Source organism: Manis javanica, chromosome 10 (genome assembly GCF_040802235.1).
Source record: "Manis javanica isolate MJ-LG chromosome 10, MJ_LKY, whole genome shotgun sequence".
NCBI lineage: Eukaryota > Metazoa > Chordata > Mammalia > Pholidota > Manidae > Manis > Manis javanica.
The window spans coordinates 2,095,214-2,108,393 of record NC_133165.1 but is presented as its reverse complement, the minus strand read 5'-3'; the positions used below and the strand labels follow the sequence as shown (position 1 = coordinate 2,108,393).

General features: G+C 61.1%; 1 protein-coding gene across 9 annotated transcripts in view; it reads right to left on the bottom strand.

Annotated features, from left to right (window-relative positions):
* LOC140843946 (nuclear envelope pore membrane protein POM 121-like) overlaps positions 1 to 13,112 on the bottom strand; it is a 33,114-nt gene extending 20,002 nt beyond the window's left edge. For 8 of the 9 annotated variants that reach the window (XM_073214514.1, XM_073214520.1, XM_073214517.1 and 5 more), the window contains exon 1: positions 12,958 to 13,092. Coding sequence is in view for 1 of the 9 variants with exons in the window: in XM_073214523.1 (XP_073070624.1) it covers positions 12,958 to 13,019 (62 nt within the window). In the remaining 8 variants the exon portion in view is untranslated. Of the gene's footprint in view, positions 1 to 12,957 lie in introns of all 9 variants that reach the window. The other variant, XM_073214523.1, reaches the window with a different exon arrangement.
* Positions 13,113 to 13,180: the final 68 nt, after the last annotated feature.

Sequence of the window (13,180 nt, the reverse complement as noted above, 5' to 3'; positions counted from 1 at the left end):
GTGGCATTCCAGGGCGCCCAGCTGTTCTGGGAGAGGGGCAGAGTGGGGAGCAAGCGGCCAGAGCGGGGCTCCGGTGGGCGTCCTCTCCCCGCCCCCAGTGGCTGCCCCTGCCCCAGTGCAGTCACTTCCAGCAGCTGGCCTCGCTCCGGGGGCCTGGGCTCCAGGCGGCCCTGAGGGGCCGTTGGGCCACCCGGTTCCGAGTAAATGGCGTTGGGCACTCTCTGCGCGCCCTTGCATTTCTGCTCGCTGAGAGGCCCCACCCAGGACCGAGGCCCGTCGAGGGGGCTAGACCGGAGCTGCTGCCCCTCAGCCTGACTGGGGGTGTTGGGGGACCGCCCCTGACTCCTGTGGGAGGGCCATGAGGCTGGTGCGCCCCTGGGGTGGGCAGGAGGCCCTCCAGTAGAGTCTAGGCCTGCTGCCTCCACTTGGGGCTCCCAGCCCCCACCCCTTCTCTAAGATCGTGCTCCCCTCCAGCTCCTATTTCCTTGAGGGCCATGCCTCTAATTTCAGCGCTTGGTGCCGCCTGAAATAAAAGGGAGCTTCCCCCGAGACCAGCTCCTGATTAAATTGCTCCCTTGGATACCACCACCCTCATCTTCTTTCTCACCACCCCGGGGGCAGGGCTGAGTGAGGGGTCACTGGGGGGAGGCTAGGGAGCTGGAAAACCTGGGCGATCTCTCACCTCCCAGGCTTGTTGAGGGGGCAGGTGCCTGCTTTAGTTTGGAGGGGGCAGGACCGAATGCCCTTTCTCAGGTTCCCAGGATGGGCTCAGGGACTTTCCTTTCTCTTCTCACCTGTGTCCTTAGAAGTGGCTTGTGGGGCCAGGCTGGGGTGCACACAGCTGGCACTTCCTGGTACCAGAGATGTGCCTACCACATCCGGCCCAGACTAGTGTGTTAATGGCCTGGTGTGTTCACCAGGGTTACCCTGTGGGCAGGGAGGTGAGACTGCAGCCCACAGTGGGGGATGCTGGAGGGGCTGTGTTGGTCTTGGGAGTGGGGGACCAGTTGGTCTTAGGGGCGCCCCTGAGCAGGTGTTTTCTCTCTGGTGCACCTGCTGAAATTTCACAGCTTGGTTCCAGGTGTGCGCGGGCTGGTACTTCAGGGCCATGGACGTCAGAAGGCCTTGCCCCTCTCAGGTCAGGGGGCTGGGTGCCAGCTGGCTGGCTGTTTCGCTAAGGCCCCCTACTTCTCAGGAGGGAATGGGGGAGGCGGCCCTGCCTCAGCAACAAGCATTTTTCGTTTTTTTTGGTCCCTGTCATCATGTTATCCCAGGGGCTGCAGCAGCCTTAGTTCAGCACTGAGGCCACACCTGGTGGGTCGGACCTGGTAGCCAGCGGACACCTGGAATGCTGCCCAGCACCCCCATGCGTGGCTCTAGTGGAGCTCAGACTGGCTTTGCGAGTGGGTTGTCTTTTCTCAGCGTGTGTCCGTGGGAGGTTCAGGAGGTTGGCAGGAGAGCCAGCTATTCTCCTGGCTCCCTTACCTGCTCACGTGGAGGGGCACCAGCCTTAGCGATGGCGTGGTATGAGCTTCCAGTCTTCCTGTGGGCAGAGAGGCACCCAGCTTGGAGGAAAGTGAGGCCATAGCCTGCTGTGTTCCGTGCATTTCTTCTGGAAGCACTTTAACACCCATTAACCTTGGAGGGAGGGTCACCACCTTGGATAACTCATCAGGAGGCTGGGACGCAGAGAGGGTAATTGGTATCCACAGTCATGGGCACGAGGCTGAGCTGGCACAGGGGCTGGGCTCCCTCCATGCAGCCAGCCCCTGGGCCTAGTCAGCCACCCGGTGGGGGGGGGGACCGAGAGCTGTTCAGTGGGCACCCTCACCCACCCGTGTCGCACGGCATGGGCACGTGTGCCAGGGGAGGTTATGCCCTGGTTCGTGGACACTCCCAGGAGGGGTCTAATCCAGGATGGGGCCTCAGGCCTCTGTGAAGACCCCAGAGCTGGTTGGAAAGGCTGCCGTGATGGGGGGTGAGCAGAGTGACAGCTTTGGGAGGTGTAGGGCTGGGGGGCCAGAGAGGCACTGAAGGACCCGTTCACGCAGGAGCCCCACGCTGGGGCCACGGGCAGTTTGTCCACCCTGGGCCCCTGCACGTGCCCACCAGAGCATGGGTGGCCTGCCCTCCAGCCTGAGGTCCCTCCCCCCGGGATCTCTGCCTGCCACCTCCCTGGGCGAGAGGGCTTAGGCTCCAGTCCAGCTGTGCCCCAAGCTGTCGTGGGCCTGAGCAGGTGGTCAGCCTCTAGATCTGAGGCCCCTGGCTTCTCAGGGGGGCCAAGAGCATGGAACACAACCCTCAGCTGGGAGCCTCCGAGGAGGAGGGGCTGTCTTGGTGTCCGGCACCCAGAGCAGAGGTGAGGAGGGGTGGGGCTCCCCATCACCTCCTGTGTCCGTCAGCCTCCATCTCTGGGCCCTGAGCGCCTCAGGGCTGCAGTGTGAGGGAGACCCTGAGTAGCGTGCCGGAGAGGCTGGTTCCCACCGAGGTCTGAGGCATTTGGGGACACCTATGCTGGGGTGCTGCTGTGATAAGGCCCGAGGTGGGCTGTGGGCAATCTGGACAGAGGTGGCAGGGAGTGGGCATGGGGTGTGAGCCTGTGACGAGATGGAAGTGGGGGTAGAGGGACTTGGAAAGGTGACGGAAGCAGTGTTTCGTGTGCAGAAATTGAGCAGGAATGTGAGTCCCCAGGGAAAACTTGAGTCCCGGGCCCTGCCAGGCCAGACACAACTGCCAGGGGCTGGAGGCGGCAGCGGCCTGGCCGATGTCCCAGGGCTGCAGACCCACCCAGCATGGCTCCTTGCGCTTTCTCTCTGGGGCCAGGGCAGTGCCCCCCTGGCTAACAGCACCTTCTCCCCGCAGATGTCAGGCTGGTGTCCGGGCAGTTCCCGCAGTCCCCGCAGAAGCTGTCTTTCTACAGCTGGTATGGCGGCGCCAGGCTCTTCCAATTCCGCGTGCCCCCAGGCACCATGCTGCTGCGCTGCCTGTGCCACGTGTCACGGGGAGGCAGCCCCACGTGTGCCAACGTGGCGATCACCGTGTAGGTGCCCACCCTCGCCGACCCAAGGCCCACATCTGATGCCTGCCCTGCTCTCCCTGCTCCACGTATTCCGCTACGCCGCCCCTCCGGTCATCAGCCCCCTGGGCACCAGCTTCCCCGACAATACCTCTGTGCAGCCGCCCTTCCTCGTCAAGATGCCGAGAGCAACGCCTCTGTGACCATCTCCCACCCTGCACCCGGGGACGGGTTTGTGGCTGCCCACCTGCCCCCTTCATCCCACAAGATTGAGGTGAAGGTGAGGCGGGGTGCCGCCCACGTAGAAGGGGCAGGACCCCTCGGTGCAGGAATGTCTGTCCTTGGCAGTTACGTCCTCAGCGCAGGCCTTGCTCTAGGCTGCCCTGCCCAGTCCTGCCCACGCCAGCCGCCCCCCTGGGCTCTCTGCCCAACTCCCCCACACGTGTACATTCTTTTCCCCCACCACTCATTCTTTCCCTAGGGCTTTGCTCCCACCTGTGCCTACGTCTGCCAGCCGGACATGCTGGTCGTGAGGGTGGTGGAGGTCTCCATTCTGGAGCCAGATGTGCCCCTTCTGCAGACCCTCCTCTCCCGACCCAGCTGCCTCAAGTGAGTGGGAGCCCTTGGGGGAGGCCCAGCGTCTGGCTTGGTGGAGTGGGTGGGCCTGGTGTTTGTTGTCCCTGGGCTGGTAGGATAGCCAGGGGCCTGGGCCTCAGGGTTGTGCTGGGCAGTGGGGCCTCTTTGGCCACCACCCTGAGTGCAAACCACGCGGGAAGGTTGGTGGAAGCTGCAGAAGCTAAACCAGGCCATACCCTTGGCCACAGAACCTTCATCCCTGAGTACACCCAGGAGTTGCATCTGGACCTAAAGGGCTGTGTGTCCAACGGGAGCCTGGGCTGCCCCGTGCACCTCACCATGGGCTCAGCCACCCTGCTCAGCAACTTCCAGAAGGTACTGGCCTGTCCCGGCCCCACTGGGACCTGCCACCTGCTGCTACCCTCGCTGCCCTGGGGCAGGTGGATGCAAGTGACAGCCAAGAGCTTGGGGGTGCCCGGGTGTCCGTGGCATTCAGCATCGTGGCTGCCCTCACAGGTGGGTTGTGCAGGGAGGGCAGGCCGGGATGTCTTGCCCCCTGCACTTGACCCCCACGCCTCCCTCCGGCTGAGCCTTGGTGCTCCCGTCAGCCTGCAGGCCAAAGACCATGACGTCGCGGCACCTTCAGAGCAGCCAGAGCCAGAGCCGCAACGCCTCCGCTGGCCTGCTGCCCCTGAGCCTCGTCCACCAAGACCCAGGCAGGAGCCACGGGCTGGGCAGTGGCTCCTTCTTCCAAACGAGGTATCCCGTCGTGCGGGAAGACGTGGATGTGGTGTCTGCGCGGTTCCGGCCCCTGGACAGTGTCTCCGTGTGGGTACGGTCGGGCATGCCCTCAGTGATGCGGCTGTACCTCGACACAGGCATGGACGGTGGGGGCTCCCTCACCCTCTCCCTGCAGGCCAATGAGGTAGCTCCCTGTGACCTGGCTCAGCCGGGGCACAGGCCTTCCCGCCAGTTTTGGCATGGAAGTGGGGTCAGGGGGCCCTTCAGGAAACAAAGGGTCCCCAGCCAGCTTGGACCCGGAAAGGGGCTCTGTCTGAGGAAGGGGAGGCCTACTCCCCATGGTAGCAGGGGCCCAGGGCCGTGCCTGCGGGTGCTGCTGGCGGCTGTGTGTCTGTAGACCAGGAACCCTGGGCCGGTGCACGCCACAGAGAAGGGCACTGCATGCCAGACTGAGTGGGAGCTTCGGGCGATGTTGGTCCTGCCCGCCTGGTGGCCGACCTGGGCTCGGGCTGACCCTGCGCGGCCCCTGCCAGACCGCACTTGCCAACAGCACCCTGGTAGAGGTCTGCGTGAACGCCGCCGGCCCCTTCCTCAGCCTCACCACCTCGCTCAACTGCACCACAGGTATGGCGCGCGGCCCTGGGATTCACACGTGACCTCAATATTCGGAAATGTCTCCTCCAATCCCTGCAGGGGAGCTGATGCATGTATCTGGGTAACAAGGGCAACGAGGCTGCCAGGAGGACATGACCCCAGGCCTGGTCCTGGGTCTGGGCTGAGGACTGGCCCGGGGGATTTAGGGATTGCAGGGGTCCAGGGCTGTTTGCACCACAGGGTTTCTGCTGCTCTGAGAACCCGCCCCGTCTGCAGGAGGGAAACCGCAGAAGGGGAGGGTGGGGAGGACCTGCCTACCCGGTTGTTCAAGCAGGGCCCTGAGAAGCACCCCAGGTCCTGGCCTCTCCTTCCCCGGTTCCTCTTGGGAACAGATCTCCACCTGATCAGGCTGCCGCCTCGCCTGGACCAATGCAACAGCCCCCCCAGCCGGCTCCTGCACATTTGTCACATCTTCCTGAGATGCAACCAGACCTCACCAGCCGGCCGCAAACTGGAGCGCAAAATAGAGCTCACATTCCTGCCCACCGCCCACAGGGCCCCAGCCCTCACCCTGTGCCCGGCCGCCCTGTCCAGGTGGCCAGCGCTCTTCCCTGCCTCAGAGCCTGTGTGCCGGCCTCGCCCTCCGACGGCCTCTGAGTGGGGGCCACCCTGGCCGAGACGCGGTCTCCCCTTTCCCGCCCGCATGCCCAGCTGTCCCACTCCGTCTCCCCGCCTCCTGACCGGGCTCAGCAGAACCCCCGAGGGACCGTATCCCGGCCTCCTGACCCCACAGGAGGCCCAGGGCACCACGAATGGCCAACCCCCCCGCCACCATGGGAGCCACCCTGCCTCAAGTCCTCCCTGCCCAAGTCACAGTGCGCCAACGGGTGCCTTCTCCTCTCTAGCCTGTCTGCAGGGAGGAAACCGAGTCAGCCTGGCACGGGGAAGAATGTAGCCCGTGCTGTTGCGCCAGCCCTGGTGCCTCTCTGGGTCTATTTTCTTGACTGCGAAATGGGGATAAGAATCGATCCCGCCCAGAGGCCTGAGACAATCCAAGGTGATCTTTGTGAAGCACCCGGACGCTGCGGTCACACTGCGGAGGCTCAGGGCTGCGGGGTACTTTGTTTCATCCACTGCCATGTCCTCACACCCAGCTACTGTCATGGGACCTGCTGCCCGTGTCTGGTGTAACCACATGTGCTATTCCACCTGCCTGGCCCTAATTTCCTGGTCCAGACAATAGGGTGACCGGGTCTCTCGCACAGCAGCAAACACAAAGACACACTTGATGGGTAGGAAACACCCCAAAGGGGAGGACTGGGTACTTAGTGGCTCTGTGTGCAAAGCCACTTCTGTCCCCTACAAATCAACTGCGAGCCACATTTGTAGTTTAAATTTCTTTAGCAGCCACATGACAAAAAGTCAAAAGAAACAGGTGAACTTAATTTTCCTATGGCATTTTACTTAACCTAACATACCTAAAATATCTTTTTGACAGGTAGTCAAGAGGACATTATGAAAGCGACATTTTTCACGTTAAGTCTTCAAAGCCTGGCATGCCGGTTCTACTGCCAGCACATGTGTGCGTTCTAAGCACCCCTCGTGTGGCGGACGCTTACCGAAAGGACAGCCCAGTTCTGGTGAACCTGTGGTCTCTGGACCACGTTGCTGGGAGCCCATGATGACTACAGCGCGTCAGGTCTGCATGATAAAGCCGACAGAAGCTTGGGGCATCTGCTGGCCCCGTGCAGAGTCTGGCACCGAGGCAGGCCTCCTAATGGCCGTTCCTTGGCTCCCTGCCACTCTCCCGTGGGACCCACATGGGCTGGCCAGACACCGAGCCCAAGGCCAGGGCTTGTCTATGGGTCCCTGACTGCCTGACGGCCCACAGGCCACGGGGGAACACCCACGGGCACTTGGCTTGCTCCCTGGCCACCCCTCCCTGCAGGCTACCTCGTTCCTGACCTGCCACTCTGGGGAACAGATCACGCCCCAGAGACCACGGAGAGGCTACAAGCCCACCATCAGCCCCTTTCCCAGGTCCCTTCCTGTTCCCTGCTGGTCACAGCCAATGTGCTCTGTCTGTGTGTGGAGACGGGAAGCGGCAGGCATGGGGCGCATCTGGGGGGGACAGCCCTTCCTCCCTGGCCAGCGCCCCCTTGTCTTCCAGGCCCGAGTCAACCCCAACGCTCTGGCCCTTGATCGCGGCTACGGTTGTTCCCTTTTGGGGTTAATTCTGTCTCAGTGGGTGTGCATGAAGGAGAAGGGGAGGCTTCAGCCTCGGAATGCCTGGAACGCGCAGGAGCGCACACCTTTCCGGGGAGCAGGCGGAAGGGGCCTGGCCTGGCCTCCTGCGGCCACGGTCTTCCTCTTCTGGGTCCCGCCGGCCTCCGGGACTGGAGCTCGAGCAGCTCCTGGGGACCCCCGGACCTGGGGGGAGCCTCACCTCTTGGTGTTGGGTGGCCCCCAGCCTCCACCTCTTTAAACACTGACTGGCTGAGCAGGTCTGTTTGTCCCTCCCAGACAGCTGTCCCGTCCTCGACACAAAGGCACACACAATACGAGCTCAGGAAACGACTTCATAGGAACTACTAAACATTAAGAGCACCCACGAGGCGTCCGTCTCCCACGCAGCCCTTCCGTGTGCTCACATCTTCTAGCCCCAGGAGAAAGGCACATTCACAGCCATTGGGGCACTCTGCTTAGTCTATGAGTCTATAAACTTTTGGACAATAAGGATTTACTCACTTTTGGGGAGGCCCTTTGGTAGCCCTTAATTTCAGGCCTTGGACAGGCTTGGGGCTCAACAAATAGATATCAAATTGAGAAGTCTGATAGCATGTCAACAGTTCCTCTCTCCCCATTGTCCAAATGAAGATAACTGAGGATCAGAGGGGTTAAGAAACCTGCCTAACGTCACACAGCTGGGAAGTGGGAGGGGGGGTGCCAGGATTTGAACAGGCTCCAGAGCCACCTCCTCACAAGAGGGGCCACCAATACCAAGCCACAAAGTGACATCGGGAAAACGGGAGGAAGCGCAAGGTGCTCACCACCCAGGGGAGACAGAGAGATTGATACCCTGTTGACATCTTTAAACAAACCCATCTACCATTGACCCCAGAGGTTGGGTAACAGTCAGGGGTGGCAACTGAGGGCTGAGTCATTCTCCTAAGATGCTACTATGTGGGAGCCCAGCCCAGAAGGGGAGCACACCTTTAGGGGCACGGAGGGAACACCTTCTGTGGGCCACACCCCACCCCGTGCCTGACCCACGCTCCTGCTTTGATTCTCGTAACAACCTGTGAGGTCAGTACTGTTACTGCTCCCAGCGCTTATGAGCACACTGAGCCTGGGGGCGGGGGAACCTGCCTGGGGCCGTAGGGTTAGTAAGCATCTGCGCAGGTGACTGCTGTACCCCAGCTGGTCTTTAGATTGTCAATCATTGCGGAATAAATCTTCACCCCCAGCCCCAGCTCCTTGTCATCTCACCAGCTCTCTTACAGGCCCCAGGGACAGGCCCTTCTTTATTACCCCAGAGACAGTCATTGTCCATGCTATATAAAACATCTACTCAATTTAACACCTATTTATTGAATCTCAAACAGACATGAGGCTGGAATTAAGGGCTACAGAAAGGTCCCCCAACAGATAAGTAAGTCCTTACTGTCCAACGGTTTATAACCTAACAGGCAAGACAAAGAAAAGCACCCTGTTAACTATAATTACAAGGATGCAGACCGCCTGTGTCAGGGTGTCCATCCACTCCGCCACATCCAGGCCTCATATCCTGACTTAATTGTGAAAATACAGCTCAGTCCAATAAATTGCAGGAAAAGAGCAAAAAGGAAACAAAGAGAACGCATGGTAAACAGGAAATGCAAAATTATACGGCAGGCATAGGTCCAACCACACCAGCCATTATATTAAACGTGAACGAGTTAAACTCTCCTCCTGAAAGATTCTCACGTGAAAATACAAGAGCAAAAGCCAGTTTGGTGCCATTTTATGAGGCGCACTCCGGGAACGAAGCGGAACGGGAAGGCTCAGAATAAAAGAACAGAGTGCAACGTTCTGAAAAGGAAAAGCGAGGTGCATGTGGCTCCGAGACAAGGTGGAGCAACGCGGTCAGTGTAAATGCGTGGTTCGCACTCTTAGCTGCACATAAAAAACTGAAGGCTGGGCCCTGCCCCAGAGATTGTGACTGGACTGGTCTGCGATAGGGCCTGGACACTGCTTTCAAAGCCCCTCAGATGATTCTAACATGCAGCCGGGGCTGGGGACGACGGCACAAGCCCAGCAGCGTGTCCCGGGGCTGCGGGGACCAGACAGGAAGGAAGTCTTGTGAGCAAACAGTTCAAGGGAGCACCCAATAAACACCAGATTGATCGGCCAGGTGACTGATACTCTCTCTACTGAAACCTTCTGTGGTGATCAGACAGTGAGTTCCTCCACGCCCAGCTAATAATCCTGGGGAAGCACAGTCTAAACTGAGAAGATTGCTGCTGCAGTGACTCTGGCTGTTTCACGGCCCAATCTGCGTCTGCCCAGGGAAGGCCATCCCGCTCCGGGCCCACGCTTCTGGGCGCTCATCGTTCCAGCTGCTTCCCGTAACACCAGGGCATGTCTTGAAGGACTATGCTTTGCAAGGTTCAAACAGGGCTCAAGGCAATCTTGGCACCCTAGAGCGTGAGGAGGTCACTCAGGTTCGAGACCAGCAGACAAGGAGTACCAGCCTCTATTAACTAAGCACCTGCTACACACCTGACGCTTCACACGCCTCATCTCCAGTCCTCTCCACCACCTCACACTCCTCCAAGTCACAGAGTCAAAACGGACCTTCCACCACTGTTTGCTGAGCACCTACTTTGTGCTAGGCAGCATTCTATGGGGACAGGAGCAATCTCACAGCATACAAAGTCCCTGCCTTTAGGGAGCTGACACTCCAGCAATGAGGAGTAGGGAAGAGGACCCCCTGTTCTGGAGGCACAAACTCTGAATTCTCCTGCAACCTTTAACTGGAACCAAGAAGTGACCAAGCCCAGGACAGAAAAGCGAAAGCCGCAAGCGCCACAGGTCTGAAACCTGAGCCCAGCTACTGGGAGCAAAGAATTCTGCATGTACCAGTGTTCCTGCAGCCATGCAGCCTTGCGAGGGCAGAGGGCCAGGGGGAGCTGCCAGCCAGCGAACAGCTCAGGGTGTGTTTATCTTAAAGACCCAGCAAACCCCTCTGCCCAGGAAACGATGGGCCAGGGGGCCTGCTGGGACACCCTGCCCGCCGGCTCCTGGCACAGAACACCGAGGTGAGAGAAGCCGAGGGTCCCTGGGTGGGTTACTCAAACTCTGAGCCTCACCTGGACGAGAGAGGGGATGCAGTATTACCTGAGCAAGATAACATGATCACAATCTAGGGCAGCTTTTCGGGACTCAATCTCAGATCCCCTTGTATGTCCACACCTTTCCTGGCCCCCCACTTCCTGAGATTTTCTATTCGTGTCTTCCCGCCTGGGACCTTCCTGCTTCTCCTCCGTTCCTTCTCCCCAGGCCTCAGGCACCTTGGCCTCCTGAGGCTACTCCCCACTCCCAGCTCACCAAGACACAGGAGCCCAGGACAGAGGACTCGGGGCTTCCCTCCAGGCTCCTGCCCATGCCGTTCCCGCTGCCAGCTCTCCCCGTCCATCCATCCCAGCCCTCAGGTGCCTACAACTGGGCACCTGGTGACCTAGCTCCAGCACGCAAGGAAGCGCGAAACAGACTCTTACCACCGAGACAGCTGATGGACCCCAGTTGCCATATTTGCTTCTAATATTGTTTAAAAGGAAATACAATGCTATCATTCATGATTCCTTAGCCCCTCCCGCTGGGACAGCAGAATTTTGAAGCTGCAGGTTTCTTCCTAAATCTACATTTTCAACACCTATCTGTGTCTGCATCCCGAAACATCTAACAGAATTGCTTCGTCTGAATGTTTTTTTAAATGTACACAAACGTACTCTTTGTACCCCTCCCCAACGCGCTCTGCTCCCTGACGCCCTTCCAGCTTCAGGCCTGTGGATGCACACCCCCACTCTGCGCCCTCTCCTCACCCATCCCAGGCCCGCTTGGATGCCCCTCCTCCAGGAGCCCAGCCGCCTCCCCCAGAGGGTGGGTGCCCCGGGCAAGAGTGTAGAGAGGGGTGGAATTGGGGTAGGACTCCAGTCCCTGAGTCCCCAGCGCTGAAAAAGATGAGAACTGCTTCCTTCCCAACCCCTACTGGGGAGGCCGAGACGTCCGGGCTCCTCAGGGTTCATTATAACTTTCTGTTACGTCCAAGCCCGGGCCTTGGGGGACTAGACACAGGGCAAGGCGTGGCCCATCTCCTGCTGTGTGCGTGTGTCCACGTGGGAGGCACTGGAGGGGCCGAGTCTTGGTACGGGGAGAGCAGAACAGCCCTCCGTGGCTGGCACGGAGTATGCGGTTGTGCAATGCCGAGAACAGCCCAGGGACTGGACGGGACCCCAGCTGAGTTTGAGAGCCAGCTGGACCCGGCCACAGAGGAGCAGCGGGCACGGCCCTGCCCAGTCTCTGCGGTTGTGGAAGATGAGGGAAGCTGTCGGGCGGGGGGACCTTGGAGGAGAGGAGAAAACATGCCTCTGAACTTGAACAGCCCAAAGGGGAGATGGGGGCGGTGGGATCACAGGGCTGAGGAGTTTCTGCAGGGCTGGAACTCATGGTAACAGAGCCTGCACACGCCCCCCACTCAGTTTCCCCAGGCCCACCTGCACCTGTCCCACAGGTCTGCCTGGGCTGGGCCACAGAGTGGGGTGAAAGCCCTGGCTAGAGTCTTTTTCTCGCCCTAATCTGGGGCCTGGGGAATTGGGGTTAGGGAGTGAGAGGGTGGGCTCATGAACAGGGCACCTCGGGTGGGTCCTCCCACACAGGTGGGCTATGCAACTCGGGGAGTCTCCCTCCTGAATGAAGCCCTTTGTTGGGAGAAGCCTGGTAGAGCTCTCCAAGTGGGGAACCCCCACCTCACATTCCCTAGACCAGGGAAGAGGCAGGGACCTAAGTTCCACCCTCACCATCAACCTCAGCATCTCCAGGAGGCTCCCCTAAACCGGTTATTAAATGAATCCATGAGGCTTATATCAGAACGGACGTGGGCTGCCTTCTCAACGCAACCACATCAAGACTTGTCATTCCCTTCCCAGGCCTCCCTGGGAACCTGTTGTTCAGAGATGTTGCCAGTTTCGGGGCTGGGGCTGGGGGTGGAGTAGGGCACGCCCCTGAGAAACCATGCAGCTGGGAGGAGGCCCCGGTGTAGACCCCAGCGTGGCTGCCCTGGGGGCGGGGGGGCCGGGGCGCCTCAGCATGTGCCCCCCCACCCCCCCCACCGGCTCCTCTCGGCGAGGCTCTGGAGCAGAGGGTGGCAGGTGCCGGGAAGCGCTGTGGCAGGTGGCACCCGCCACTCCCATCTCGCCCCTCCCTAACTGGGAGCACCCGCGCGCTAAGAAGGGCTGGTAAGCGCCCTGCCCCCGTGCGCCCCTAGACAATGCTTCCTGGGTTCCCCGCGGCGCCCCCGCCCAAGGTGTAGCGTCCTCTAGGCACACCACTCCGCACCCCGGCCGTGCCTCCCGGTCCAGGAGGGCCCCCGGCGCAAGGGCGACGCCAGGACACGGAGTTGTCCTGCACCTCCACCTCGGTCCCCGCCGTCCGGGCGCCCAAGTCAGTGCCGCCCCTCGCCAGACACCTAGAACTCTGTGGTGCCAGATACCGTGCTTCCCCCGGGCACCCCCGGCCCATCCCAGTCCCCCTCCGACGGTGCTTGCCAGCTGAAGGGCGGCCCTCCGGCCCCGTGTTCCCGCGCGTCGCGCACCCCTGTCTGGCTCAGTCCCCGGACGCCTGGGCTTCCCAGGCCCGTGCCTCCCGGGCGCCCGGCAGCCCGCGCGGCCCGGCCGTCCCTCCACGCGCGCGGAGGTGCTTCCCCGCCGGGCCGCCCCGCAGCGCGCGGGATTCCCGAGGGCGTCCCGAGCGCGGCGGGCGGCGCCCCTTACCTCCGGGTCTGCACCTTGGGGCTGTATTTGCCTTTGTTTCTCTTCCTGAAGAGCGAGTTCATCGTGGCGCGCGGCGGGGGCGGAGCACCGAGGGCGAGCGGCGAGCGCAGGCGAGCGGGCGGCGGCGACGGACGGCCGAGTGCGGCGCGGCGGCGGCGCCGGGAAACTACTCGCGAGGGGCGGGGCGCGCGCCGGCCGCGGGCCCCCGGGTCGCTCCCGGGGA